The sequence below is a fragment of the Neoarius graeffei genome, chromosome 1, assembly GCF_027579695.1.
Source record: "Neoarius graeffei isolate fNeoGra1 chromosome 1, fNeoGra1.pri, whole genome shotgun sequence".
In the NCBI taxonomy this organism is placed as follows: domain Eukaryota; kingdom Metazoa; phylum Chordata; class Actinopteri; order Siluriformes; family Ariidae; genus Neoarius; species Neoarius graeffei.
In genome coordinates, this window is record NC_083569.1 from 85,250,245 (window position 1) to 85,277,300 (window position 27,056).

Consider the following 27,056-nt stretch of genomic DNA (forward strand, 5'->3'; position numbering starts at 1 on the left):
TGCCATGCAAGACACCAAAAAAACCCCTTATATACCAGAAATGATAAAGGGTATGTGGAAACTGCTCATGGCATCAGAACTATCTTCAAAAGTGACAATAAGTGAAGATGACCCAAGATGTATAAAGGCCACCATAGCTCCATCGACACCTCCACCAACCCAAGAACTCGTCCAGCAAAGGAGAAGCCGCTTCAAGCTACATAATCCAGAAGCATCATAAAAAAAATCACATCAGGAGATAAACAGACATTTATTTGTATAACATGGACTGGTTTACCATTTATTGTAAGTAAACAACTCAAATGATAGAATAACAAGGTAATAAGCATGTCAAATATTACAGTATATGAAACTAAGAATCCATCCATCCATCATCCAAGTAATTGAACAGCTTCTAAAAATAATAAATTATTCTCTTAGGATTGGCTATATACCCAAATCCTTTAAACTAGCAGTTATCAAACCCGATTAAAAAACCTGACCTTGATCCCTGTCAGCTATCCAATTATCGGCCAATATCAAACCTCCTCTTTATCTCCAAGATCCTTGAATAAGCTGTGGCACAGCAGTTATGCTCATATTTACATAGGAATAACATCCATGAAATGTATCAGTCAGGATTTAGACCTCATCATAGCACAGAGACAGCTTTCGTTAAAGTAGTAAACAACCTACTGTTGGCGTTTGATCAGGGCTGTGTCTCGCTGCTTGTGTTGCTTGACCTTAGTGCAGCATTTGATACCATTGATCATTCCATTCTTCTGGATAGACTAGAAAATGTTGTGGGAGTTAAGGGAATGGCCCTCTCCTGACTCAGGTCTTATTTATCTGATCGCTATCAGTATGTTGTTGGAAATGGTGATATTTCTAGATGTACTGAGGTAAAGTTTGGTGTTCCACAAGGTTCTGTCTTGGGTCCACTGCTTTTTTCTTTATATATGTTACCTCTGGGTGATATCATTCATAAACATTGTATTAGTTTCCACTGTTATGCTGATGACACATACGTTTCTGCAAAACCTGATGAGAGACACCAGCTTAATAGAATTGAGGAATGTGTAAAGGACATTAGACACTGGATGCTTTTAATTTCCTTCTGCTTAACTCTGACATGACTGAAGTGCTTGTACTAGGACCACATGCAGCGAGAAGTAAGTTTTCTGATTACACAGTAACTCTGGATGGCCTTTCTGTTTCTTCACGTGCAGCAGTAAAAGACCTCGGAGTGATTATTGAACCCAGTCTTTCATTTGAAACTCACATTGATAACATCACCTGGATAGCTTTCTTTCATCTCAGAAATATTGCTAAGATAAGAAATTTAATGTTAATACATGATGTGGAAAAACTAGTTCATGCTTTCGTTACCTCATTACCTCCAGGTTGGATTATTGTAATGCCTTACTGTCTGGATGTTCCAATAAGTGCATAAACAAGCTCCAGTTAGTTCAAAATGCAGTGGCAAGAGTCCTTACTAGAACTAGAAAATATGACCACATCACCCCTGTCTTATCCATACTGCATTGGCTCCAAATCGAATTTCGTATTGATTATAAAATACTACTATTGACATTTAAAGCACTGAATGGTCTCGCACCACAGTACCTGAGTGAACTTCTGGTCTTCTATGACCCGCCACACCTACTTAGATCAAAAGGTGCAGGCTATCTGCTGGTACCTCATATAGTGAAGGCTACATCAGGGGGCAGAGCCTTTTCTTACAAAGCCCCACAGTTATGGAACAGCCTTCCAAGTAGTGTTCAGGAATCAGACACAGTCTCAGCGTTTAAGTCTAGGCTGAAAACATACGGTATCTGTTTAGTCAAGCCTTCTGTTAATGGTGTTTATGAGGTAAAGGTGTAGATCTGGAGGGTCCTCAGACATAGAGTGTTTTGGTAAACTGGGATGTATGGATGCTGTCAGTCCCCCACTCGCTTGCTCACTCGAGTTTGTTGACGGTGTAGTGGCTGGCAGAGGTGGGACCAAGTCATTGTTTTGCAAGTCACAAGTAAGTCTCAAGTCTTTGCCCTCAAGTCCCGAGTCAAGACAGGCAAGTCCCGAGTCAAAGTCAAGACTGACAAGTCTCAAGTCAAGTCCTAAGTCCTGCAGTTTGAGTTTCGAGTCCTTTTAACCACAGAGTAATAATATATTTACACAGATCTTGTCTCATCTCATCTCATTATCTCTAGCCGCTTTATCCTTCTACAGGGTCGCAGGCAAGCTGGAGCCTATCCCAGCTGACTACGGGCGAAAGGCGGGGTACACCCTGGACAAGTTGCCAGGTCATCACAGGGCTGACAGACACAGACAACCATTCACACCTACAGTCAATTTAGAGTCACCAGTTAACCTAACCTGCATGTCTTTGGACTGTGGGGGAAACCGGAGCACCCGGAGGAAACCCACGCGGACACGGGGAGAACATGCAAACTCCGCACAGAAAGGCCCTCACCGGCCACGGGGCTCGAACCCAGACCTTCTTGCTGTGAGGCGACAGCGCTAACCACTACACCACCGTGCCGCCCACACAGATCATGTGTGCTTTTAAACTCTGTATTTATTTATTAAAACAAGTGCAATTGAAATTGCAGAAAAAAATAGTGCTGACATTGCACTATTAACCAGTCATTTTTAACATTTAACTCATATTTTGTAAGAATATTCTTCATTTTAAACCACTCCTTTACAGAATAAACACATTTGAAAAAACAAGTGCAACTGTAATTATTTGTACAAAAGTGCTAACATTGTATTTCCATGGCATATTGCATTTCAACTAGTTCCACAGCAGTTTGTCCTGTCCTGTACTTATCTCATCTAATATTGTCTGTGTGTGTGTGTGTGTACATGTGAGAAACATAACAAATACATGAACATAACAATGAACAGGGTTGTGCTTTTTATATGTCAGAGCCCTATGCTGCATTGCATTTGCAAAAGACCAAATTGGCCAAAAGTCTGTCAGTCATTTGTGCATGATGGGGACGTAGTATGATGCCACCATGGCTGAAAACTCGCTCCACTGGAGCACTGGAGGCAGGCACTGCCAAGACTCTGATGGCCACTCGGAACAGCGAAGGAAGAGTCTTCATGTTCAATGCCCAGAACAAAAGGGCGTTCTGTCCTTCGGCTATGTCAAGATAGTGACTTAGCTGTAGTGATGGAGTAGTCCCAACATCCTTCTTCTGCCTCTTATGGTATGCAGCAAACAGCCCTTCTCCTTCTCTGAGGTCCTCTTGCTCTTCTTCATCAACAAAAGGCACATGTTGCTCAGTCTCTGCAGCATCTTGCAGGATCAATTCTGGCAAAACATGTAAAAACAATAGCAGTAACAATAGAGTCCTTATTACCATTTGTGTTGGTGATGCAGTGTGTTAGACTGAAATACTACAGAACACTTAATCATTGTTGCAGTCAATTAGATCAGATTATGAGCGAAAAAGTTACATTAGACTCAGTAACATTTACCTTTAACTTGTTGTGCCACCTCTGCCTTGACATCACGATTGACCAGCACATGGGGCTCCACCCACAACAGAGAAGAGGCTGGATCCAAGGCATCTGCTTTGAGGTAGATTGGATCTGAAAAGGGAGCAGTGACCCCATCTTGTGTCCTGGCCATTTTCATGTTGATGAAGATTCCAAGAAATCTTCTGTTCAGGGATGCCTGGAGACTTTTGACCAGGCTGCTCAGGAAACAGACTTGAGGCTTCAGCTTCTCAAGGTGGTGGCTGAGGGACAAGATGGATGGAACAACAGCACTGATTGTGATGACCTTCTCCCCCATGTCAAATCAGTTGCTTCTCCAAATGGCTTCAAGATGTCCACCAACTCCTTCAACAGATTCCACTCCTGTGCTGTGAATGACAACTCCCTGTGCCCAGCCTTTTCTAGAACAGCACAGAGCTTTAGATGATTGCACTGGAGAACTGCCTTCATTTGCCTCAGTGTTGAGTTCCATCTTGTGTTAACTGCAGCAGGGATGCCTTTCTGTTCCCCAAATTCAGCATCAAACACATCTTTGAATGTTGTGCTTGTGTGCAGCAGTGAGCTGAGTTTTGATAACTTTGAAAGAGAAGGAGATACCACATTTGTTTCTTTCAAACCGTCTCCCACCACCAGCTGAAAAGTGTGCACAAAACACTGCAAGCACTGTTTCTTTGCCATAGCAACATCTACTGTTTGCTGATCTTCCAGGGTTAAGTCACACCAGAGCTCAGGGTCATCAAGATGATCTCCATCATCGTCATCCTCTTGTTCACTGGGGAAGCACACAGTGAATGCTTTTTGCATGTTAGCAGCATTATCACGAATAATGTAGTCCAGTTTATCTTTAATGTTGTATTCATCACATATTGACTCAAATTGGTCACAGATTCTTTCAGCTGTGTGTGAGCCTTTGAAGCACTTACAGGCCAAGAGATTGGACTTCAGCTGTATCCTCTCTGCCTCTTTCTCTATCCAGTGCACAGTGACACCCAGGAATCCCCTCATCTTTCAGTCAGACCAAATGTCCACAGTGACTGAAACATGGTCAGTGTTGCTAAATAGAGTTTTTAATTTTGAACGTCTCTCTTCAGCGAGGTTCTCTGTTTTTGATGTCAGTGTTCTGCGACACACTGGGGTGTACTTGCTGTCAAGTACTGTCAGAAAGTGCCTAAAACTCGTTTTCCACAATAGACAGGGGCAAGTTGCAATCAATAATCAGGTCAGACAGTATTGCATTGGTGATAGCTTTCTGCTGTGGATGACTCATGCTGTAATGCCCGACACGATTGTCCAGGAATTGTGAGATTGAAGGCTGTTGTGCTTCATTTGTGATGCTTTTGTTCATCTGGTATTCTTCAAATCTGTAAAGGCCTATTTATGCTGACAACCCAGTCCTCGCAGACGGTGTCGCAGACAGTCTGCGTAGCCCCCCCACCTTCGCAGACACTCTGCGCACACCTCCCAAAAATTGTGACCACCGCAGAAGCCTCGCAGACAAGAGGGCTCTGATTGGTCCACTCTACCTGCTGTACACGCACTTCCGCTTCCCTACTTTCCCGGTTTGTTTTGTTTTCACGACCGGCATTTTTAAAAACATGAGCGAAGATGGAGCAGCATGAAGAGTGGTTGATTGAGGAAGTGAGGAAGTACGTACATCTATACGACTCCAGTTCTAGTCATTATAAAAAAAAAGTTCTAGTCATTATAAGTAACCGGAGGATAAACACTCCACTAACCACACCCACCAACTACTCCTAGCGACTTCGCGCCCCCTTGCGTTGTGCCGGTGAATAACATCGCGCACGCCTATTCCCCCTCTCAACAATAAATTACAACTGTCTGCGAAAAGCTATCTGCGAAAGCTTTGTCGCAAGAGCATGCAGAGGCCTTAAGAGGTAAGCATAATAAACAGGTGTCAGAAAATCCCTTATGACCACAAATGAATTGTATTTAAACTACTCTTTATTACTCATATTATTAATATCAATATCATTGTGTTATGAATTGCATGTGTATGTATTGTATGTCTTTGTAGGTGCCTAAAATATGCATTGCTGCTGACCGCCGTCTACTGTGTGTGATATTGTACATTGACTAACGTTATGTATAAGTACCTCATACAACCCCGCTTAACCCTTTGGTGACTGACCCCTTGAAAATCGTTCCTCCAGGAACGATGACGTTTCAGTTGTCAAGACAACAGAAAAACTAAAACTAAAGTTACAACGTTTATCAACAAAACAAGTTACAACAAAATCTTTCTGTTTTGTATTTTAGTTTTTCCGTTGTCTTGACAACTGAAACGTCATCATTCCTGGAGGAACGATTTTCAAGGGGTCAGTCACCAAAGGGTTAAAAAAAATCACTTAACAAATGTATGAATAAGGGAGTGAACTCGCAGTGGACGCAACAGATTACCATGTTTGCAATGTAACATTAACAGTGAGTTTACAGCCTCATTGATTTAACTACACAGCAAAGAGAAGTTAGCCAATAAACATTAGCTTTCATTCAGAACTTACCGTTCTTTGTGCAACTTAAAATGTCGAACGAAGTTGGAAGTTGTTGCGTCTCTATCTGTAATCTTCGACCCGCATGTTTTGCATACTGCAATTCATTTTTTGTTGACCACCTCATAGTTTTTATACCCGAATGAAACTATCTTTGGTATCATTTTTTCTAACTGGCATGTTGTTTGACAGTTCCTCTTCATTGGTTGTCCTGCAATTTGATTGGATGACAGCATGTCAGATCAAAACAATGTGGATCTAATTTGATTGGATGTTGTGCCGACAGCAAATACACGCACAGACGCACAATGAAAGATACGTTCCTTAATAACATACTTTTTAATTTTTGGGTTTTGGGGAAAGCAGCAAGTCTTGTCAAGTCAAAAGGCTCAAGTCCAAGTGAAGTCACAAGTTATTAATGTTAAAGTCCAAGTCGAGTTGCAAGTCCCTTTACATTTTGTCAAGTTGAGTCTAAAGTCATCAAATTCATGACTCGAGTCTGACTCGAGTCCAAGTCATGTAACTCGAGTCCACACCTCTGGTGGCTGGCTGCTTTATGTCCCGGGGCTCCCTCATGCCTGTGTTACCTTCTGGCTCTCCCCTTTTAGTTATGCTGTCATAGTTAGTTGCCGGAGTCCCTGCTTGTACTCAGTGCAATATGTATACTGTTCCTACTTATTCAGGTTACATTGGGCATACCTAACAACCTGTAGTTCCCCCCCAAAATCTGTCCCTCTGAGTTACATGTCAGTCCTGAGATCGAGATGCTGACCTCTTCTGCTCCTCGGACCTGCCTGATCCATCCTGGTGCCCTGTAACTGGTTGGAGTCTCATCGCATCGCTCCTATGGAGGGCGGCCCCATGTGGACAGTTGGGGGTCCTGGAGGATGCTCTGGACTCTTGCAGTGGTGCTTTTATGGCTGGGGACTGCAGTTGACTTGCTGACTTTAGGACTGCAGATGACTTGCTGACTTTGGGACTGTGGTTGTCGTGAACGGTTTTGCACTCAGGTTTCTGTCAGTGGGGGGTTTATAGCATCAATGAAGCTGACTTTATGTTAGGACTGTTAATTTTATAGTCATGTTGTTGTCATGGTCCTACCTGTGGTTTCCTCTCTTCAGGTAACATTCCACTCCTCTCCACTCTGTATTACCTGCCACGCCCACATGCTCCTTCCCCATCAGGCTCACCTGCTGTCAATTACCATCATTAACCCTCATTTGACTTTCAGTGGCTGTCATTGGCTGGTTCCTATCACCTGCTCCCTTCCCTGTGTATATTTAAACTGCAGTCCTCCCAAGCTTCAGTGTCAGATCGTCTTTCAAGGCATCGACTCCAACAACTCTTCAGCCCTGGTAACCTGACCCTGCTTTTCTGTCTCCATTCTCGCTACCTGACCTGTGACTCTGTGTTTCAGCCTGTTCCCAAACTCCTGTCTGTTGTGCTGTCCTGTCTGCCTGCTGAGAGCCTGCTCGCTGGGAGACCGCCTGAACACCAAGGGCTGTCAGCTTGCAGCCAAACTACTCTGACAACACCTGATCCTGTCTGATCTCAGAAGCTAAGCAGGGTCAGGCCTGGTTAGTACTTGAATGGGAGACCTCAGACGTCACCACCACGCTCCCACCAGCCATCCCTGCCTCTCAGTCTTCCTGCCACTGAACTTCACACACACATCCTCCCAACTCCCTTTCCCCTGCTATCAATAAATTCAACATTTAACTTGTGCTCTTGGGTCATCACAGGGCTGACACATACCCTGTCCACACTAGGGATTTTGTACCGATACGAAACTACTTTCGTACCGCAACACCTGTCCACACTAGCAACTGTAGCGGTATAACTGTATCGGTACGAAATCCACAAATGTATGGGTTTCATACCGGTACTGTAGCGCTTCGCTGTAGTGTGGACAGATGAAGCGGCTCTGTATCGATACAAATGTAATGCGCATGCGCAACGAACCATTCCTACTTCTTCCGGGTTATTCATATACCCTGTCCACACTAGGGATTTTGTACTGATACGAAACTACTTTCATACCACAACACCTGTCCACATTAGCAACTATACCGGTACTGTAGCGGTATAACTGTATCGGTACGAACCCCACAAATGTATGGGTTTCGTACCGGTACAGTATCGGTACTGTAGCGCTTCGCTGTAGTGTGGACAGATGAAGCTGTTCTGTATCAATGCAAATATAATGCGCATGCGAAAACGAAATGACCGTGGAGCTACAGTACATGGAGCAAAGAAAGGGGGGAGAAAGGGAGAGGGGGAGGAGGGAGGGAGGGGGAAAGAGGGAGGAAGAAAGGAGGAAGAGGGGAAAAGGGAGAGAAAGGGAGGGGAAGAGAAGGAAAGAGGGAGAAAGGGAGGGGGAGAAAGGGAGATTCGTTTTCTTTGTTTCTTTCTCAACTGCCTCGCGCGTTTTATACAATTCGACTGAATAAATGACCACCAGAAATACAGACTGTACAATGACAACAAAAAGCACACACACGTTGGTTCATCCACCATATTCTCAGAAGGAAGTTACTCGGTAACCATGGAAATATTTCGCGCATGCGCATTTCAACTACCGTGAAAGAAAACCGCAAACATTTCTCGCTAGTGTGGACAGATGCACTAAACTGTACCGGTATACTTTGTATCGATACAGTTATACCACTTTCCTACCGGTATAAGTGTGAACACATCAATACAATACAATAAGCACGCGCTTTCCAGCTGTAAAATGGCTCAAAACAACCGTGGAGCTACATGGAGCAAAGACGAAGTTATGTGTTTGTTGGAGCTTTGGGGAGACGAGCGATGCCAGGAACAGTTGAGGGGTACACGTCAAAATATCAACGTGTACAGACAACTGTCGAGTGATCTCCGCCGCTTCATGGGCGAAGATGCGGCCGGTCGCACTCCGGAGCAGTGCCGAAAGAAAATAAAAGTGTTGATATGCGATTATCACAAAGCAAAGAATCACAACAATAGGTCTGGGGCTGGACATAGTAACTTTCCATATTATGATATAATACATCGGGTTACAAGATGGGCCCTCGACATCACCGGCATTCTCTCTAGATACAAGCGATACGGCCGATTCCACTGCCAGTTCGCAGAACAAGGGAAGTGCTCCCGCTGTGAGTCAGCCGATGGAGAAGGGCAATGAGGACGATGGCGTCGATGCTGCATCAAATGATACATGTAAGCGGATACATAACATTACATATATTTATAGTTTTAACTATACTCTCTCTCTCTCTCTCTCTCTCTCTCTCTCTATATATATATATATATATATATATATATATATATATATATAAAATGCACATATTCAATATTATATCCCGTTTAACTAATTTTTGTTCAACAGTATCTGTGGATGGAAGAATTACCTCGACTCCCAGAAGAGGTACAAAGAGATCATTGGAAAGTTTTTCAGGTATAATATATGTATGTATATATTTGTTGATATTTTTAAAACTTAATTCATCCTGTCCTTTTCCTATGCTCAAAGGAATATAATATAATATACACTATTATTTATGTTTTACTTTAATTATGTCATTTAAGATGATGAGAACTCCAGCCAACCTGATGTAAATGTGCCAAGACCCGTAGAGGTTGAAAATAATACAGCAGGTAAATTGTGTAGAGTAAGCCAAAATATATAGAAATTTAAACCACACACCTTCTTTCAATTACGTTACATGCAATATGGTTCAATTTTTGTATTACAGAAGCCACGACAAGTGTCGGCCTATGAGAAAAACAAAAAAAAGCATCAGGTAAGCACAATATAAATCAAATGATCATCAATATTCAGTTCAAATATGATTTGGATTCTAATAATAATATCATGATAAACCCAAGAAGTCTAATGGTTATGAATGTTTAATATATATATATATATATATATATATATATATATATATATATATATATATATATATATATATACCGTATATACTTGCAAAATCTTAGGACTCATTGATTTGCTCTGGGACTCATTACTTTTAGCCTGAGTGAGTCCTGGGACTCATTCAATTCACTTTCTAAAAACATATATATATATATATATATATATATATATATATATATACCAGAGGGCAACATAGGTGATATCCAGGACAGCTACAAGTACCTTGGCATCCCACAGGCTAATGGAAACCATGAAGAAGCCACAAGGAAGTCAACCACAGCCAAATACCTCCAGAGAGTAAGGCAGGTCCTGAAAAGTCAGCTGAATGGTAAGAACAAGGTCCGAGCCATCAACATGTACGCACTACCAGTCATCAGATACCCCGCTGGTATCATAAACTGGCCAAAGGAGGAGATAGAAGCCACAGATATCAAGACTAGAAAGCTCCTCACCATGCATGTAGGGTTCCACCCCAAGTCCAGCACCCTGAGACTATACACTAAGCAGAAAGAGGGAGGCCGAGGGCTAGTGAGCGTCAAGGCTACGGTCCAGGATGAAACATCGAAAATCTGAGAATACATCAGAAAGATGGCCCCAAAGGATGAACTGCTAAGTGAATGTCTCAGGCAGCAGAACCCTGATGAGAGTGCAGAGGAGGAGGAGGAGGAGGAGGAACAGACAACCTGGAGAGACAAACCCCTACATGGCATGTACCACCGTCAGATAGAGGAAGTGGCTGATATCAAGAAATCCTACCAGTGGCTGGATAATGCAGGACTGACAGACAGCACAGAGGCACTAATCATGGCAGCACAAGAACAGGCCATAAGCACAAGAGCCATAGAGGCCAGGATCTATGAGAGTAGATCAGACCCAAGATGCAGACTGTGCAAAGAAGCTCCTGAAACAGTCCAGCACATAGTAGCAGGGTGTAAGATGCTAGCTGGATCAGCGTACATGGAGAGGCACAACCAAGTGGCTGGGATAGTATACAGGAACATCTGCAACCAGTATGGAATAGAAGTACCCAAGTCCCAATGGGCCATACCACAGAAGGTGGCTGAGAACAACAGGGCCAAGGTTCTGTGGGACTTCAGCTTCCAGACTGACACACAGATCCTGGCTAACCAACCGGACATAGTGGTGGTGGACAAAGAGCAGAAGAGGGTGGTGGTGATAGATGTGGCGATCCCAGCTGACGCCAACATCAGGAAGAAGGAACATGAGAAACTTGAGAAGTATCAAGGGTTGAAAGAGCAGCTGGAACGGATGTGGAAGGTCAAGGGTTGCGTGGTCCCCGTGATAGTGGGGGCACTTGGGGCAGTAACCCCCAAACTGGGAGAGTGGCTCCAGCAAATCCCAGGAACAACATCTGAAGCCTCAGTCCAGAAGAGCGCAGTCCTAGGAACATCGAAGATACTGCGCAGAACCCTCAAACTCCCAGGCCTCTGGTAGAGGACCTAAGCTTGAGGATGACATGGATACCACCCCCCGCCGGGGGTGAGAAGGAGATTTATATATATATATATATATATATATATATATATATATATATATATATATATATATATACATACAGGTAAAAAGTAATTCTCGGTGAGAGGGGAGCACAAGAAGAATGATATGAGTATTATACTGAACCGGCTTTCAGAAATGGAGGAGAGGAGCACAAAAGCTCTCATCGATTTGCATGAGAAACAAATGAAGATGGAGCTGGAGGCCGAGGAAAGACGTAGGGCAAGTGAACAGGCATTTCTCATGCAAATGATGCAAATGCAAATGCAGATGTTCACCAAATTATGTAACCCCTACCAAGATAGAAGTAACCAGCAGGGACCTTCCTCCTTGAATCGTATGCAGCCTCCAGCTCCATCCACATCATGGCAACCATCAACTCCATCCACGACATGGCAACAACCTACCACTCCATCCACGTCATGGCAACAACCTACCACTCCATCCACGTCATGGCAACCATCAACTTCGTCCACGTCATGGCAACACCCTGCCACTCCATCCACGTCATGGCAACACCCTGACACTCCGTCCACATCATGGCAACAGCAAACGCCATCCACATCCAGTTTTTCATACCATGAAACAAGTATCATTCTGAATGATGATGAATCAGACAATTTTGATTCTCAGTGATATCTTACCTGTTCAATTTTGAGAAATTAAGTCAAAAAGACAGAAAATTTTGTTTGTGCCAAATTTTTTTATTCTGATTTTTTTTGTATTCTTAAAAATTAAAAATTAATGTTAATTATATACACACAGAATACTTTGGTAAATTAAGTATTACATTTTAAATTTTACTACTTTGTATATTTACAGAACATACATAACCTTATGTGCCAAACTATTCATTGAAATTAAATATGATATTGATTACCATTTTCTTTTTATCATTGATGTTCTTCAACCCATGAAACAAGGGCATTTCTAATTTGTTGAGCATTTGTTGAACCAGGGGCCATATCAATGTTTCTTTGTGGCTGTTCTACATGTATCTGGTTTGCTGCCTGTTCAATCCAGTCTTCAACAAAGTGTTCCCCATGGCTTTCGCATATGTTGTGGAGTTTACAACATGCACCAATTGTATCGGGTAGTTTAGATATGTGGCAATCATATCTCTTGAGCAAACATCTCCACCGTCCCTTTAAACGTCCGAATGCGTTTTCAATGACCATTCTTGCCCTTGAATGTCTATAGTTATAAAGATGCTGGGAGCGTGTCAGGTTACCATGCCGAGGGAAAGGTTTCATCAACCAGAGTAATAATGGGTAGGCAGGGTCACCCAAAAGGAAAATAGGCACCTGGACACCATCGATTAACTTGTGCCATTTCGGGAATAGTTGACCATTTTCCCCTTGTTTGAATAAACCAGAGTTGCTAAAAACTCTGGCATCATGGACACTACCTGGCCAGCCGACTTGAACGTCCATAAACATGTATCTGTGGTCGACAACACCCTGCATAATCACCGAATGCCAACCCTTTCTGTTAAAATAATCAGTATGGTGTTCTGCCGGCGCCACTATCGGTATATGTGAGCCATCTATGGCCCCACCTACCTGCGGAAATCCCCACTGGTTTTTAAAGCCATCTACAACTTCACGAAATTCTTCTTCGCAAGGGAATTTAACATGTAATGGCATCAGATGTTTCACAACCATTTTACAAAAATTATTTGTTATTTTACATGCTGTTGAACGTCCAGTTCCAAATAACTGTCCGAGTGTCCGATATTCAATATTCGTGGCCAATCTCCATAAAGCTATCAATACGCGTTTACGTGTCGGTATTGGTTCACGAAGCCGTGTTCGCTGTTTCTTTATATATGGTTCCAAAACATCACAGATATAATCGAATGTTTGCTTTGACATTCGTATATTTTCTAACCAGTCTTTACTTCCCCATGAATGTACCACGTTGTACCAGAGATCTGCATGTCGTTATTTCACCCATATCTGTCGATTACTCATCCGAGTCCGGAGCACATGCGATGTCAAAGTCACACACCTCAATTGATGTCTTCGCTGAATAAAATGGTGAAGAACAGAGATTCGTTTTCTTTGTTTCTTTCTCAATTGCCTCGCGCGTTTTATACGATTCGACTGAATAAATGACCATCAGAAATACAGACTGTACATTGACAACAAAAAGCACACACACATTGCCATGTTCTCGGAAGGAAGTTACTCGGTAACCACGGAAACATTTCGTGCACGCGCATTTCAACTTCCGTGAAAGAAAACCGCAAACATTTCTCGCTAGTGTGGACAGATGCACTAAACTGTACCGGTATACTTTGTATCGATACAGTTATACCACTGTTGTACTGGTATAAGTGTGAACACAGCAACAGACAACTATTCACACTCACATCTATGGTCAATTTAGAGTCACCAGTTAACCTAACCTGCATGTCTTTGGGGGAAACCGGAGCACCAGGAGGAAACCCATGCGGACACGGAGAGAACATGCAAACTCCACACAGAAAGGCCCTCGCCGGCCACGGGGCTCGAAACTGGACCTTCTTGCTGTGAGGCGACAGCGCTAACCACTACACTACCGTGCCGCCCTAGGCGGTGTGTATGACTGGTAATTACTAACACTGGCCACTAGGCGGTGTGTATGACTGGTAATTACTAACACTGGCCACTAGGCGGTGTGTATGAATGGTAATTACTAACACTGGCCACTAGGGGGTGTGTATGACTGGTAATTACTAACACTGGCCACTAGGCGGTGTGTATGACTGGTAATTACTAACACTGGCCACTAGGTGGTGTGTATGACTGGTAATTACTAACACTGGCCACTAGGCGGTGTGTATGACTGGTGGTACATGTACACGGACAAACCACAAAAAAATCGACTCGATGGGTTTACCATTTTTTACCATCTACTTCATGCCCTACGCTCATATCAGTGGCTCAAGAGTTTAGGACAGTGATGCATTCATTGGTAAAGTCCTGAGTCTGAAACCTAAGATAAAAGTCATTCAGTTCATTAGCTTTCAGCTGATCATCTGAAGTAACTATATGCCCCTTGCTTGGTACAGTACAATGTTTGCAATGGACTTCACCGAGTCCCAGAGTTTTCTAGAGCTCATGGTGGTGAAGTAGCTCTCCGTTAAGTCCTTTTGATGTCTCCTGGCCTTTTTAAGCAATTGATTCAGTTCCTTTTGTACCACTTTTAACCCAGCCCAATCTTTGTTTCTGAACACTGCCTTTTTCCAGTTAACGCAATCCTTTATGTCCTTAGTTACATAAGGCTTATTATGAGGGTAGACCACAATTTCTCTTTGGGCAAGAACACTGTCTACTCAATAATTTATTTAGTTCGTGATTGTATCTGTAGTCACATCAATGTCCGTATCATAAAAAACATTCCAGTCTGTGTACAAGAAGCATCCTTTAAGTCTTTCTATCCCATCATCAGACCATACAGTTACTGTTTTCACTTGTGGCTTACTGCGTTTCAGTACCATGTTTGCAATGGCCTTCACCGAGTCCCAGAGTCACAATCAGGTGCAAAAATGGTCAAAATTTGATTAAGCAGTTTCAAGAAGTAAAGTGATTATTTTTGCTGCCAAATATATTGGGAATGTGGTCCTGAAAGTTTTTTTTCTTATTCGGACCTACATTTAAAAAAAACCCCAGATATATGGAGCCATGTATTGAGGGCCTACGGACACTACATACTCATAATGAAGTTTTATTTATCAATGAATGCCAATGATTATATACAATATTTAGTGTAAAATAACCTTTATTCATAAACTTTAAAACAGAACATGTGAAATAAATGCTTATAAATAATGTCGTTACGTATTTCTTAGGTCTAACGTAATGGAATTTCTAAACTCAAATTGCTTTATCTACTAACAGATTCTGGAATCTGAATGGTATCCTCTCTTTTGATCTTGTTTCATATAAACCCTTAACTGTTTATATTTTTCAAGTACAAAAGTAGTATTAAATTCATTATTATGTCATTTATTTGAGTAAAATAGCAATTTCTATTAAGGTACCTACAGACACTACAGACAACCGGTCTAAATCAAATACTCACAACTAATGTATACAGATGTATTTTTTTATTCACCAGTGTTACAAAGATTCAGATACATATCAACTATGGTCAAAGTTAGCCCAGGCCACAAGCCAGGTCACAGTCTTCAGTGGAGCCAAACAGGGCATCTCAGGCATAGCCAACCACTGCCTGGGGCGGAGCAGAGCCTAGAATTTTCTGGCTAGGTCAAAGTTAAAACAACATGCAATTAAACTGTTAAATGACGGGTAAATACAAATAGATGTAATTTCAAAATTTATATAGCTGGATCCGGTTAGTACTGGATCCAGCGAGGAGAGTGGGGGTCGACATCAACTTCTTCACTAAGGACAGCAATTCCCAACTTGAATCTACTTTCAATGGCCAGATGTACATGCCAGTTCTTTTATACTCGCTCATGTAAGTTAGGTGTACCTCTTCACCTGAAATCTCCTTGATCTCAAAGAACAAGAAGAAGCATTATTGACAATTATAAAAAGGACTGGTGAATACTAGCTAGTTATTCAAGCGAGTTTGAAGTATGAATTTTACATATATAAATTTAATAAATGTACCTCTCCGATGAAGTCTTTCGTAGTCTTTCCCACTGGCAGGGAAACCATAACAAATTGTCCTTCTTGGTAGAGAAGGTCATGTAGGTGGATGTGAGATAAGGCAACTGCCATTGTAAATACAGAATGTATGTTCACTACTGATGTTAAATAACGGGAACAAGATCAGTGAAGCTTTGGACCTACGGACACTACAAGTAGCTTGTGTTATTTTTACTGATTTAACAACAAAAAAAAATTTATATTGACTGATGTGAGATTTGACAACTAGCATTGTCGACTAAAACAGGCAGCACTACAGTGCTAATCATATGACTCAATGTTAAAAGTTATTCTTTGTTTGCTCTCATGTTAAATAATTTTCATTAAACTGACACTCATACCATTACTGTCCTTTCATTGTATAATCATTTGCTCATATATAAAATTGTTTTACTTATTTGTAACAAAATTGATGAATTTTATGGGCGAAATATGGGTAAATCACTGAATAATAGGCACAAGAATGCTTGGGGCCTACGGACACTAAAAGGGGCCTACAGACACTACAAACAAGTATTCAAGTTTTATCACTGTATGTATTAATCCAATTTATGCTGAGTGCTTATGTTTGATAAAAGTATCCAACAACAAATAGCAACATACCAATAATTATCAAACATGGCATCCATTCTATGACTTAGTACCAGGCCTACGGACACTACAGATTTTTTAGGCAAAATTACATGGGTTCAGGATCAGGTGACAAGACCTAGTATTTGTAAACAATCAGATAACTACTGATTCACACACAACAGAGACATCATATGCTTGCTTATAAATGACATTTTGATGATATATCTTGCACTTTAGTCTTTTAGAAAAAGTAGTTTTTGTCAGAAAATATATAATCATGCAAAATGACGCTCGACACATTTCATTTTTTAATTTTTTTATATAATACTGTGTGACACATTTACTCAATGAACATGAAAAAATTAAATAAAGTGATAAAAGAAAAAACATGAATTTTACTAATATTTGCAATTCATTTAAACATTTTTTACATTTAAAATATCAATAAATAGCAAGTGCAACATCATTATATCAAATTTATGATAACTTTGGATCACATAATTAGTCATAACTTTGGACTCGATTGATCGATTTCCACAATTTTTTCAGGGATTTTAGATCCAACATAGTTACATAATTTCCATTATTCTTCATGACAGACAAGCAAACTCATGTGATGTAGGATACAGATACTCGATACTAACAGTAATTGGTACACCTGATTGTGCTGTAGCCATATGGTTTAATATGTGGGAATTAAATGAATGGCCTTGTGGTCTGAGTTAGCCAGAAGGGGTTTGGCAATGTCAGCATTTTTGATGTTACCATAGCACTTATCAAGAGTCTTACGTATTCTCACGTGTGCTGCAATTAACATATTGTTTGAACCCAGGGAGTGCTAGTTCGAGTTTGCAATAATTAAAGTCACCCAAAACAAAAACAGGTGCGCCCAGTGAACACTGTAGTTCTTCATATACACGGTCCGCAATGTGAGTTGCGGCTCTAGCTGCATTCCCGCTGAGAGGAATGTAAACAACGCACACAGCCACACTTCCGAACTCCCTTGGGAGGTAAAACGGTCTCAAAGTCAAGTGCAAAATCTCAACATCAGGGCAGCAGAATGTTTCCCTAACTGTGTACTGTTTGGACCAATTGTTACTCACATACACAGCTATGCCACCACCTCTACTTTTCCCAGCTTGTTCAGTCCTGTCTGCTCAGAGAAGAGAAAATCCCTCAATGTCAACCAGAGAGTTTTGGATAACCTGGTATAGCCAAGTTTCTGTGATTACCATCAGACTTGAAGTGCGATACTCAAAACATGTCCTGGTGTTAACCTAAAAAGTTCATCTATTTTAGCTCAAAGTGATGTTGCGTTGCATAGTGTAGCCCACTTCTCCCCATTAAGTCAGAGAGGGGCCCCAAGTTCATATTTTCACTAATTTCACTTGTAATAAAATACAACCCCGATTCCAAAAAAGTTGGGACAAAGTACAAATTGTAAATAAAAACGGAATGCAATAATTTACAAATCTCAAAAACTGATATTGTATTCACAATAGAACATAGGCAACATATCAAATCTCGAAAGGGAGACATTTTGAAAGTTCATGCCAAATATTCGCTCATTTGAAATTTCATGACACCAACACATCTCAAAAAAGTTGGGACAGGGGCAATAAGAGGCTGGAAAAGTTAAAGGTACGTACAAAAAAGGAACAGATGGAGGACCAAATTGCAACTCATTAGGTCAATTGGCAATAGGTCATTATCATGACTGGGTATAAAAAGAGCATCTTGGAGTGGCAGCAGCTCTCAGAAGTAAAGATGGGAAGAGGATCACCAATCCCCCTAATTCTGTGCCAACAAATAGTGGAGCAATATCAGAAAGAAGTTTGACAATGTAAAATTGCAAAGAGTTTGAACATATCATCTACAGTACAGTGCATAATATCATCAAAAGATTCAGAGAATCTGGAAGAATCTCTGTGCATAAGGGTCAAGGCCGGAAAACCATACTGGGTGCCCGTGATCTTCGGGCCTTTAGACGGCACTGCATCACATACAGGCATGCTTCTGGATTGGAAATCACAAAATGGGCTCAGGAATATTTCCAGAGAACATTATCTGTGAACACAATTCACCGTGCCATCCGCCGTTGCCAGCTAAAACTCTATAGTTCAAAGAAGAAGCCGCATCTAAACATGATCCAGAAGCGCAGACGTCTTCTCTGGGCCATGGCTCATTTAAAATGGACTGTGGCAAAGTGGAAAACTGTTCTGTGGTCAGACGAATCAAAATTTGAAGTTCTTTATGGAAATCAGGGACGCCGTGTCATTCGGACTAAAGAGGAGAAGGACGACCCAAGTTGTTATCAGCGCTCAGTTCAGAAGCCTACATCTCTGATGGTATGGGGTTGCATTAGTGCGTTTGGCATGGGCAGCTTACACATCTGGAAAGACACCATCAATGCTTAAAGGTATATCCCGGTTCTAGAGCAACATATGCTCCCATCCAGACGACGTCTCTTTCAGGGAAGACCTTGCATTTTCCAACATGACAATGCCAAACCACATACTGCATCAATTACAGCATCATGGCTGCGTAGAAGAAGGGTCCAGGTACTGAACTGGCCAGCCTGCAGTCCAGATCTTTCACCCATAGAAAACATTTGGCATATCATAAAACAGAAGATATGACAAAAAAGACCCAAGACAGTTGAGCAACTAGAATCCTACATTTGACAAGAATGTTCTATCCTGAACAAAATATGGAATTTTGAAACTTCCACATCATTGCATTCTGTTTTTATTTACAATTTATACTTTGTCCCAACTTTTTTGGAATCAGGGTTGTGCGACAAATAATATTTCTGGAGGGGCGGCACGGTGGTGTAGTGGTTAGCGCTGTCGCCTCACAGTGAGAAGGTCCGGGTTTGAGCCCCGTGGCCGGCAAGGGTCTTTCTGTGCGGAGTTTGCATGTTCTCCCCGCGTCCGCGTGGGTTTCCTCCGGGTGTTCCGGTTTCCCCCACAGTCCAAAGACATGCAGGTTAGGTTAACTGGTGACTCTAAATTGACCGTAGGTGTGAATGGTTGTCTGTGTCTATGTGTCAGCCCTGTGATGACCTGGCGACTTGTCCAGGGTGTACCCCGCCTTTCGCCCGTAGTCAGCTGGGATAGGCTCCAGCTTGCCTGCGACTCTGTAGAACAGGATAAAGCGGCCAGAGATAATGAGATGAGAATATTTCTGGATCTCTTAAATTTATAATGCTAACAATTGTCTTGGGTCACTTTAATATTTTCCTACTAAGCTGCATCAATTTCACCAAGTTGACCTCTAACTTGTGTGACAAAATTAAGGCAAAGATCACACAAGACAGTTTTAAAAAATAATAAATCAATTATTTACTTGGATATAAGCCAACTGAAACTAATAGGAGAGTTCGCCGTGACGTCACCAAATGGTCACATGACGTTTCGGTTGACAAGAGGCTATTTATAAATGGCCCATCGGAGTTATTGGGTCATTAATTAATTATGGTAGTGTCGTGTTATCGGCTGTACATACAGATTTGATAAGAATGATCCCAAGAGCTTTTACCGCATACCAAAGAAACCTGAAGCTCGCCGAAAGCTTTGGATCGCAGCAATTAAGCGTGACAAGTGGGAACCTACTGACAACGACCGGGTTTGCTTTCGACACTTTATATCTGGTAAGACACATGATTTTTTATTATTATTTTGCAGTTTAATATGACAAAGTTTCCTCATCAGAAATAATTTGTTGTGCTATGGCATTGCTTAGATATCAACCAAAAGATGAGTAAAAACACACGAGCAGCTGATCTGTATGCAGCACACATGAGTACCATTTCCGCAAACGCACTCGCGGCAAATTTATGTACTTTTTGTAGTATAAATATTTGAAATTAGAAGATTGGTCGAACTTTTCATGATATGTATTTGAAGATAAATAGCATAGCCTGGATTTAAAACACTGCTTGTGCATTCTAAATGTAGAACTTGCTGAAGTTTAGTACTGTACTGTATATCTTTGGTGTGCGCGTGTGAAGCAACAACATTAACTTATGTTTCAAAGATTATATATTGTGTCTATTTAATTTTTGTCTTATTATTAGGCACAAAAAGCAAATATGAGTATTTCAATAAAACAACTGAATAACACTTGTATGCATCAAAGATACTTGTAGGCTTTCATTGATTCTTTTGTGTATATCGAAGGCGTGTCAATCACATACAGTAGATATCGCCGAAGGTCAGGCCAGGTGCTTGGATTTGGGCAGGGGCGCCGCTAGGGGGGGAAAAGTTAGGACGATTCTAAGGGCCTGGCACTGACAGGGGGGCCTGTGAGGGATATTAATATTATTTTAATAGCCTTGTGTAAGTTTTTGAAATAAAATATTTCATTTCATCTGTTAGAATATGCAAATTATACATGGTTATGATTTGCTATAACATTTTTCTTGAATTATATATGATCTTGTCATTTCACCCCTCCACCCTTTTTACTAATGGTACAGTCTGATTCTGGGCGCGGGACACGTGAAATGTGTAGCTCCGTGTGTGCACAGCGCCGCTATTAGCGCAACTCACAGCAGCTACACTACCGTGCCGCCTGAGTGTATTTTGGTAGTACTAAAATTTTGCATTCGAGTGAATTTCTTTGTGGGGTATATTTTGGTAGTATGGTAGTATTAATAGCGTCATTTTTAAATTTTGTTTGAAAACTTTCAGTCAAAGTTTGCAAATGAGCAAATTCCTTTGAGGCATTCCAATAGGATTTTGATAGTATTTCTAGTGCTTTTTAAAAATTCTGTTGGAAAGTGTTTAGTGAGAGAGATGCATTTTAGTAGTACTAAGACAGTGCAGTATTTATTTAATTGAGTTGTTACTATTTGTCAAATCTTATTAAAATTTAATTTATATATGATTGTGGAAGTCAGAGCGGGTGGGTGGAGCACAGAAGTACGGCAGGCTAGAACTGAGTTCCAAAACTCTTTTATTTTTGCTTTTCAGCTGTAACTTTTCACACTCTCCCAGTCGCACGCACACACATACACACAAGTCATCTGGTGTGGGAGAGAGCTCCCTTCCTCTGCCCTCTCTCTCCTTATATAGGGCGTGGTTGCTGGGAAGACACACAAACACAGGTTACTTCACATCAGGTGTAGTGATTCTGCCACTTACCTTCCCTGACTCCGCCCTCCGGTCACAGACCGATGCTTGACCATGCCCCCACTGCCACATACCCCCACCGCCCGACTCAGGCCAGGCAGCCGTCCGGCCTGCAGCCGACTCCCCCCCCCGCCTTGACGAGAGAGAAAGTCTGCCACGACCATCTGCGCCCCCGGCCTGTGGACCACCTTGAAGTTAAAGGGTTGGAGTGCCAGATACCAACGGGTGATCCGCGTGTTGGCATCCTTCATGCGGTGGAGCCACTGGAAGGGCGCGTGGTCCAAACAGAGGGTGAAAGGGCATCCCAGCAGGTAGTAACAGAGGGCGAGGACCGCCCACTTGATGGCCAGGCACTCCTTCTCTATGGTGCTGTAGCACCCCTCACGCACTGACAGCTTTCAACTTATATACAGCACTGGGCGATCCTCCCCCTCCACCTCCTGGAACAAAACAGCCCCCAGCCCTCTGTCCGACACGTCCATCTGCAATATAAAAGGGAGAGAAAAGTCAGGGGAGTGTAACAGTGGCCCCGCACACAGTGCAGCCTTTACCTCAGAAAAAGCCTGCTGGCATTGCTCCATCCACTGGACCGGATCTGGTGCCTCCTTTTAAGTGAGATCAGTCAGTGGGCTGGTGACGTCCGAATAATTAGGTATAAACCTGCGATAATAGCCAGCCAGCCCCAGGAACTGTCTCACCCCCTTTTTGGTCTTGGGCCTCGGGCAGGCCGCAATCGCTGCAGTCTTGTTAATTTGGGGACGCACCTGCCCATTGCCCAGGTGGAAGCCCAGATACTGTACTTCCACCCGCCCAATCGCACACTTCTTCGGGTTGGCTGTGAGACCCGCCCACCTCAGCGACCTAAGGACAGCCCTCAGGTGTGGTAGGTGCCGCGGCCAGTCATTACTATAAATAATGATGTCGTCAAGGTACGCGGCAGCATAGGTGGCGTGGGGGCTGAAGACCCTATCCATCAGCCGCTGAAATGTAGTGGGCGCCCCAAACAGCCCAAAAGGAAGTGTGACAAACTGGTGTAAGCCAAACGGTATGGAAAAGGCCATTTTTTCTCATGATCGTGGAGTCAAGGGGATCTGCCAATAACCCTTTGTCAAATCCAGTGTCGAGTAAAAGCGAGCCGTGCCTAGTCTATCAAGCAACTCATCAATACGAGGCATTGGGTACGTGTCGAATTTAGACACCGCGTTGACTTTTCTATAGTCTACACAGAACCGGACCGACCCGTCAGCCTTGAGTACCAAGACCACCGGGCTGCTCCACTTGCTGTGGGACTCCTTGGTGATGCCCATTTCGAGCATGGCCTCGAGTTCTTCCCGAATCACTTTTTTCTTGTGTTCGGGTAGCCTGTAAGGGCGGCTACACACTACCACCCCCGGGGGCATCTCAATGTGGTGCTCTATGAGGTCGGTGTGGCCGGGCAGCGGCGAGAACACGTCCGAAAATTCGGTCTGCAACTGGGCAACCTCCGCGAGTTGTGTCGGGGAGAGGTGGTCTCCACAGGGGACCGGAGAGGTACGCGATGCCAATACTCCCTTTTGAACCTCCGGCCCCAGCTCTGCCTTCTCCGGAACCACTGACACCAACACCACGGGGACCTCCTCGTTCCAGAGTTTGAGTAGATTGAGGTGGTAAATCTGTAGCGCCCCACCCCTGTCCGTTCGCCTCACCTCATAGTCGATGTCCCTGACTCGTCGTGTGACCTCAAAGGGTCCTTGCCACTTGGCAATTAATTTGGAGCTCGATGTGGGCAACAGTACGAGTACTTTATCTCCTGGTGCGAACTCCCTAAGGCACGTACCCTTGTCATACAGGCAGGTTTGCCATTCTTGGGCCTGCCGCAAATTCTCCTGGGTTAGGTGCGTGAGTGTGTGTAGTTTTGCAGGCAGGTCAATAACGTATTGAATTTCATTTTTACTTGGTGAAGGTCCCTCCTCCCAATTTTCTCGCAGCACGTCTAAAATGCCACGCGGCTTACGCCCATATAACAATTTGAACGGGGAGAACCCCATGGAGGCTTGTGGGACCTCTCGCACTGCAAACAACAAGGGTTCGAGCCATTTATCCCAATTACGTGTGTCCTCGCTTACGAATTTCTTAATTATATTATTGAGGGTGCGATTGACTCGTTCGACTAAACCATCCGTTTGTGGGTGATAAACGCTGGTGCAGATCAGCTTAATACCTAATAACCCATACAGTTCGTTCAGTGTTCGTGACATAAACGAGGTGCCTTGATCAGTCAGAATCTCTTTCGGGATTCCAACTCGGGAGATGACGCGGAAGAGTGCTTCCGCAATACTGCGTGCTGAGATATTGTGAAGAGGCACTGCTTCCAGGTATTGCATTGCATAGTCCACCAGAACTAATATAAAGCGGTACCCTCGTGTTGACCGATCTAATGGCCCGACGAGATCCATCCCAATTCTTTCGAATGGGGTCTCGATTAATGGTAGAGGGCGGAAAGGCACTTTTGGAATGGCCGCTGGATTTACTAACTGGCATTCACGGCACGCCGTACACCACCTACGAACATCGCTGCGAATTCCTGGCCAATAGAACCGGGCCATTATTCGGGCTAGTGTCTTATCCTGCCCTAAGTGTCCAGCCATGGGATTAAAGTGAGCTGCCTGGAATACCAATTCCCAGCGGCTTTTTAGAATCAAGAGCTGCATGATTTGTTCTTTAGTCTGAGTGTCCTGCGTCACTCGGTATAATCTATCCTTCATAATAGAAAAATAAGGGAAGGACGGGGTGGCGTTTGGCTGGAGCGTTTGACCATCGATTACTCTCACTTGGTCAAACGCATGCCGCAGAGTCTTGTCTCACGACTGCTCTAATGGGAAATCTGCAAGGGATTCCCCGAGAGAGGGAGGAGGAGCCGGCGGCTCCTCACTCTGACGCAGAGATGATGTAGACAGCTCTGTGACAGCTGCTCCCGCCAAAGCGACACCGGGACCTCCCCTTGCTGAAATACGGCAGGACCCACTCTTTACTAAATGACTCATTAATGCCCCGAATCCCGGCCAATCAGTCACCAAAATTATAGAGTGGGTGAGGCGAGGATTAACCGCCTCCTTTACTCTAAATTTTTCCCCTCTGAAAAAAATGTGGACTGACACTAAAGGTTAGCTGTGAACATCCCCGTGCACACACAACACCTTCATCCCCTGTGCTCCCCCCAATGCCTCGTCTTGCACCAGGCTTTGGTGGATTGAGGTCTGATTACAGCCAGAGTCCACCAAAGCCTGATATGTATCCCCTTGGATACTCACCGGTATGCGATACGCTCCGGCCCGATCGAGGGCGGCTCCTGGCACGTTGGGGATCCGAACCACCGCGCCCACTTCCATCACCGAGCACTGCTGTTGGAGGTGGCCCGGCTCCCCTCAGCGCCAGCAAACCAGCCCGGGCTTTCTCTCTGCACCGGTACTCTGGGGCTCACTCACCTGAGGGGGGGGGGGAAGAGACAGACATGGAAGTGGGAAACGAGAGGACACCGCAGGTGCGGTGGACCGGCTGTGAGGGCTGTGAGTCATCTGGTGCGGGAGAGAGCTCCCTTCCTCTGCCCTCTCTCTCCTTATATAGGGCGTGGTTGCTGGGAAGACACACAAACACAGGTTAATTCACATCAGGTGTAGTGATTCTGCCACTTACCTTCCCTGACTCCGCCCTCCGGTCACAGACCGATGCTTGACCACACCCCCACTGCCACAATGATATTATAGTTCTCTGTATTTTTACATGAGCTTACAAAAGTAAAACACATTTGATACAATCCAATAATACTTTCATTCACTATGACTATTTTCAGAAATTATAAAACATTCTTCTAAAGCATCACTTGTGTTATTTTCTGTGGGTCTCTGTATGTATACAATATTTAGGCATGAGGTTTTTCAGCTAAAAATCTGATTTAAGACTTCCCTTACATTGTTATTATATTAAAATTCAAGACAAGAGTATTATTTCAGATTTTTCACTCTGAGCTCTCTCATGCCTGATACATGAATCCTATAACCTATAGTAATTGATAGAACAATATCAACAATTCAAAAACTCTTTAATTGCATAAATTACAAATGGTTTGCAATTAATTGGGATCCACTGTTTTTATCGTTCAACCGCGCATCATATCCTCGTCCAATTGAAAAGGTCGTTCACACACTTTTCTCTCCCATGAGAATTTTGAAAAGTTGACAAGTATGCTCCGACAGCGTCCATTACAATTACTTGCAAATTATCCATCATGCAAATTAGGCACCGACGTCATTTAGCGACTTCTAGTGACTTTAAGGGCAGCCAGTAGCGACTTTCCTTACTGAGGAGTTGGCAACATTGGCTGTAGGCAGGTGTAGTCTTTCCCAGGCAGCAAACGACAACGTCCGAATAACGACTTGTTGCACACACTAGCAGTGTTTCAGATAAATCCTCAGGGTTCTGTGTTGAAACGATGAGTCACAGCCGATAGTGTTAGCTGGATTCGCTAGACAGCGGCTAAGAGTCCATTCGCTTTTACGAAGAAGAAACCTTTATTCATCACATGCACACTTCAAGCACAGTGAAATTCATCCTCTGCATTTAACCCATCTGAAGCAGTGAACACATGCACACACACCCAGAGCAGTGGGCAGCCCAGAGCACCCGGGGAGCAGTCAGGGGTTCGGTACCTTGCTCAAGGGCACCTCAGCCCAAGGCCACCCCACGTCAACCTAACTGCATGTCTCACAGTTTTGGAGATTGAACCAGCGGTAAATTCTATGTAAACAGTGCTTAGACGGAATTAATTATTCATGCTTCAGTGAACGTTCTAAATCAACACAAATTGATAGAGATTACATTTGCCTCCTTGTAAATGTTATCAGTGTATTTTGTGTTGCTGTTTATGTTGATTTGAGTGCATTTTTGTCTATGTTTTGAAAAGACACATGAGAATAGCTAAAATTCCATCTCTCCCCACACTAGCATTACCTCAACCTATGCTGCCCTTCAGAGTCCCAACCTTTTGTTGTTTGTGCCAGGTACATACATTTTGTGCCAGGTACATACATGACATTCCTTTTGTATTTTATTCATAAATTTGGCACAGTTTTGGAGACTGAGCCAGCGCATTACCGATATATTTCAACCTATGCTACCCTGCGATGTCGCAACCTCCGCGTTCTTTGAGTGAAAACCACAACGCAGACACACATGAGGGGTTACACACTGTGTGTAACACACATACGGTACCTGAGTAGGT

At 43.2% G+C, this 27,056-nt stretch overlaps 1 protein-coding gene across 2 annotated transcripts; it reads right to left on the reverse strand.

Annotated features, from left to right (window-relative positions):
- Positions 1 to 2,648: 2,648 nt before the first annotated feature.
- On the reverse strand, positions 2,649 to 4,845 carry LOC132889227 (uncharacterized). Of its 2 annotated transcripts, XM_060925526.1 has the most exons (3): positions 4,413 to 4,845; positions 3,469 to 4,261; positions 2,649 to 3,301 (listed from the first exon to the last, which is right to left on the reverse strand). In XM_060925526.1, exons 2-3 carry the CDS (start codon positions 3,785 to 3,787, stop codon positions 2,916 to 2,918), a joined length of 705 nt encoding a protein of 234 aa, XP_060781509.1. In that variant the 5' UTR covers positions 3,788 to 4,261; positions 4,413 to 4,845; the 3' UTR covers positions 2,649 to 2,915. The 2 variants fall into 2 exon arrangements, with proteins under 2 accessions (XP_060781509.1, XP_060781502.1); XM_060925519.1 differs by lacking the exon at positions 4,413 to 4,845 and having other exon boundaries at positions 3,469 to 4,403.
- Positions 4,846 to 27,056: the final 22,211 nt, after the last annotated feature.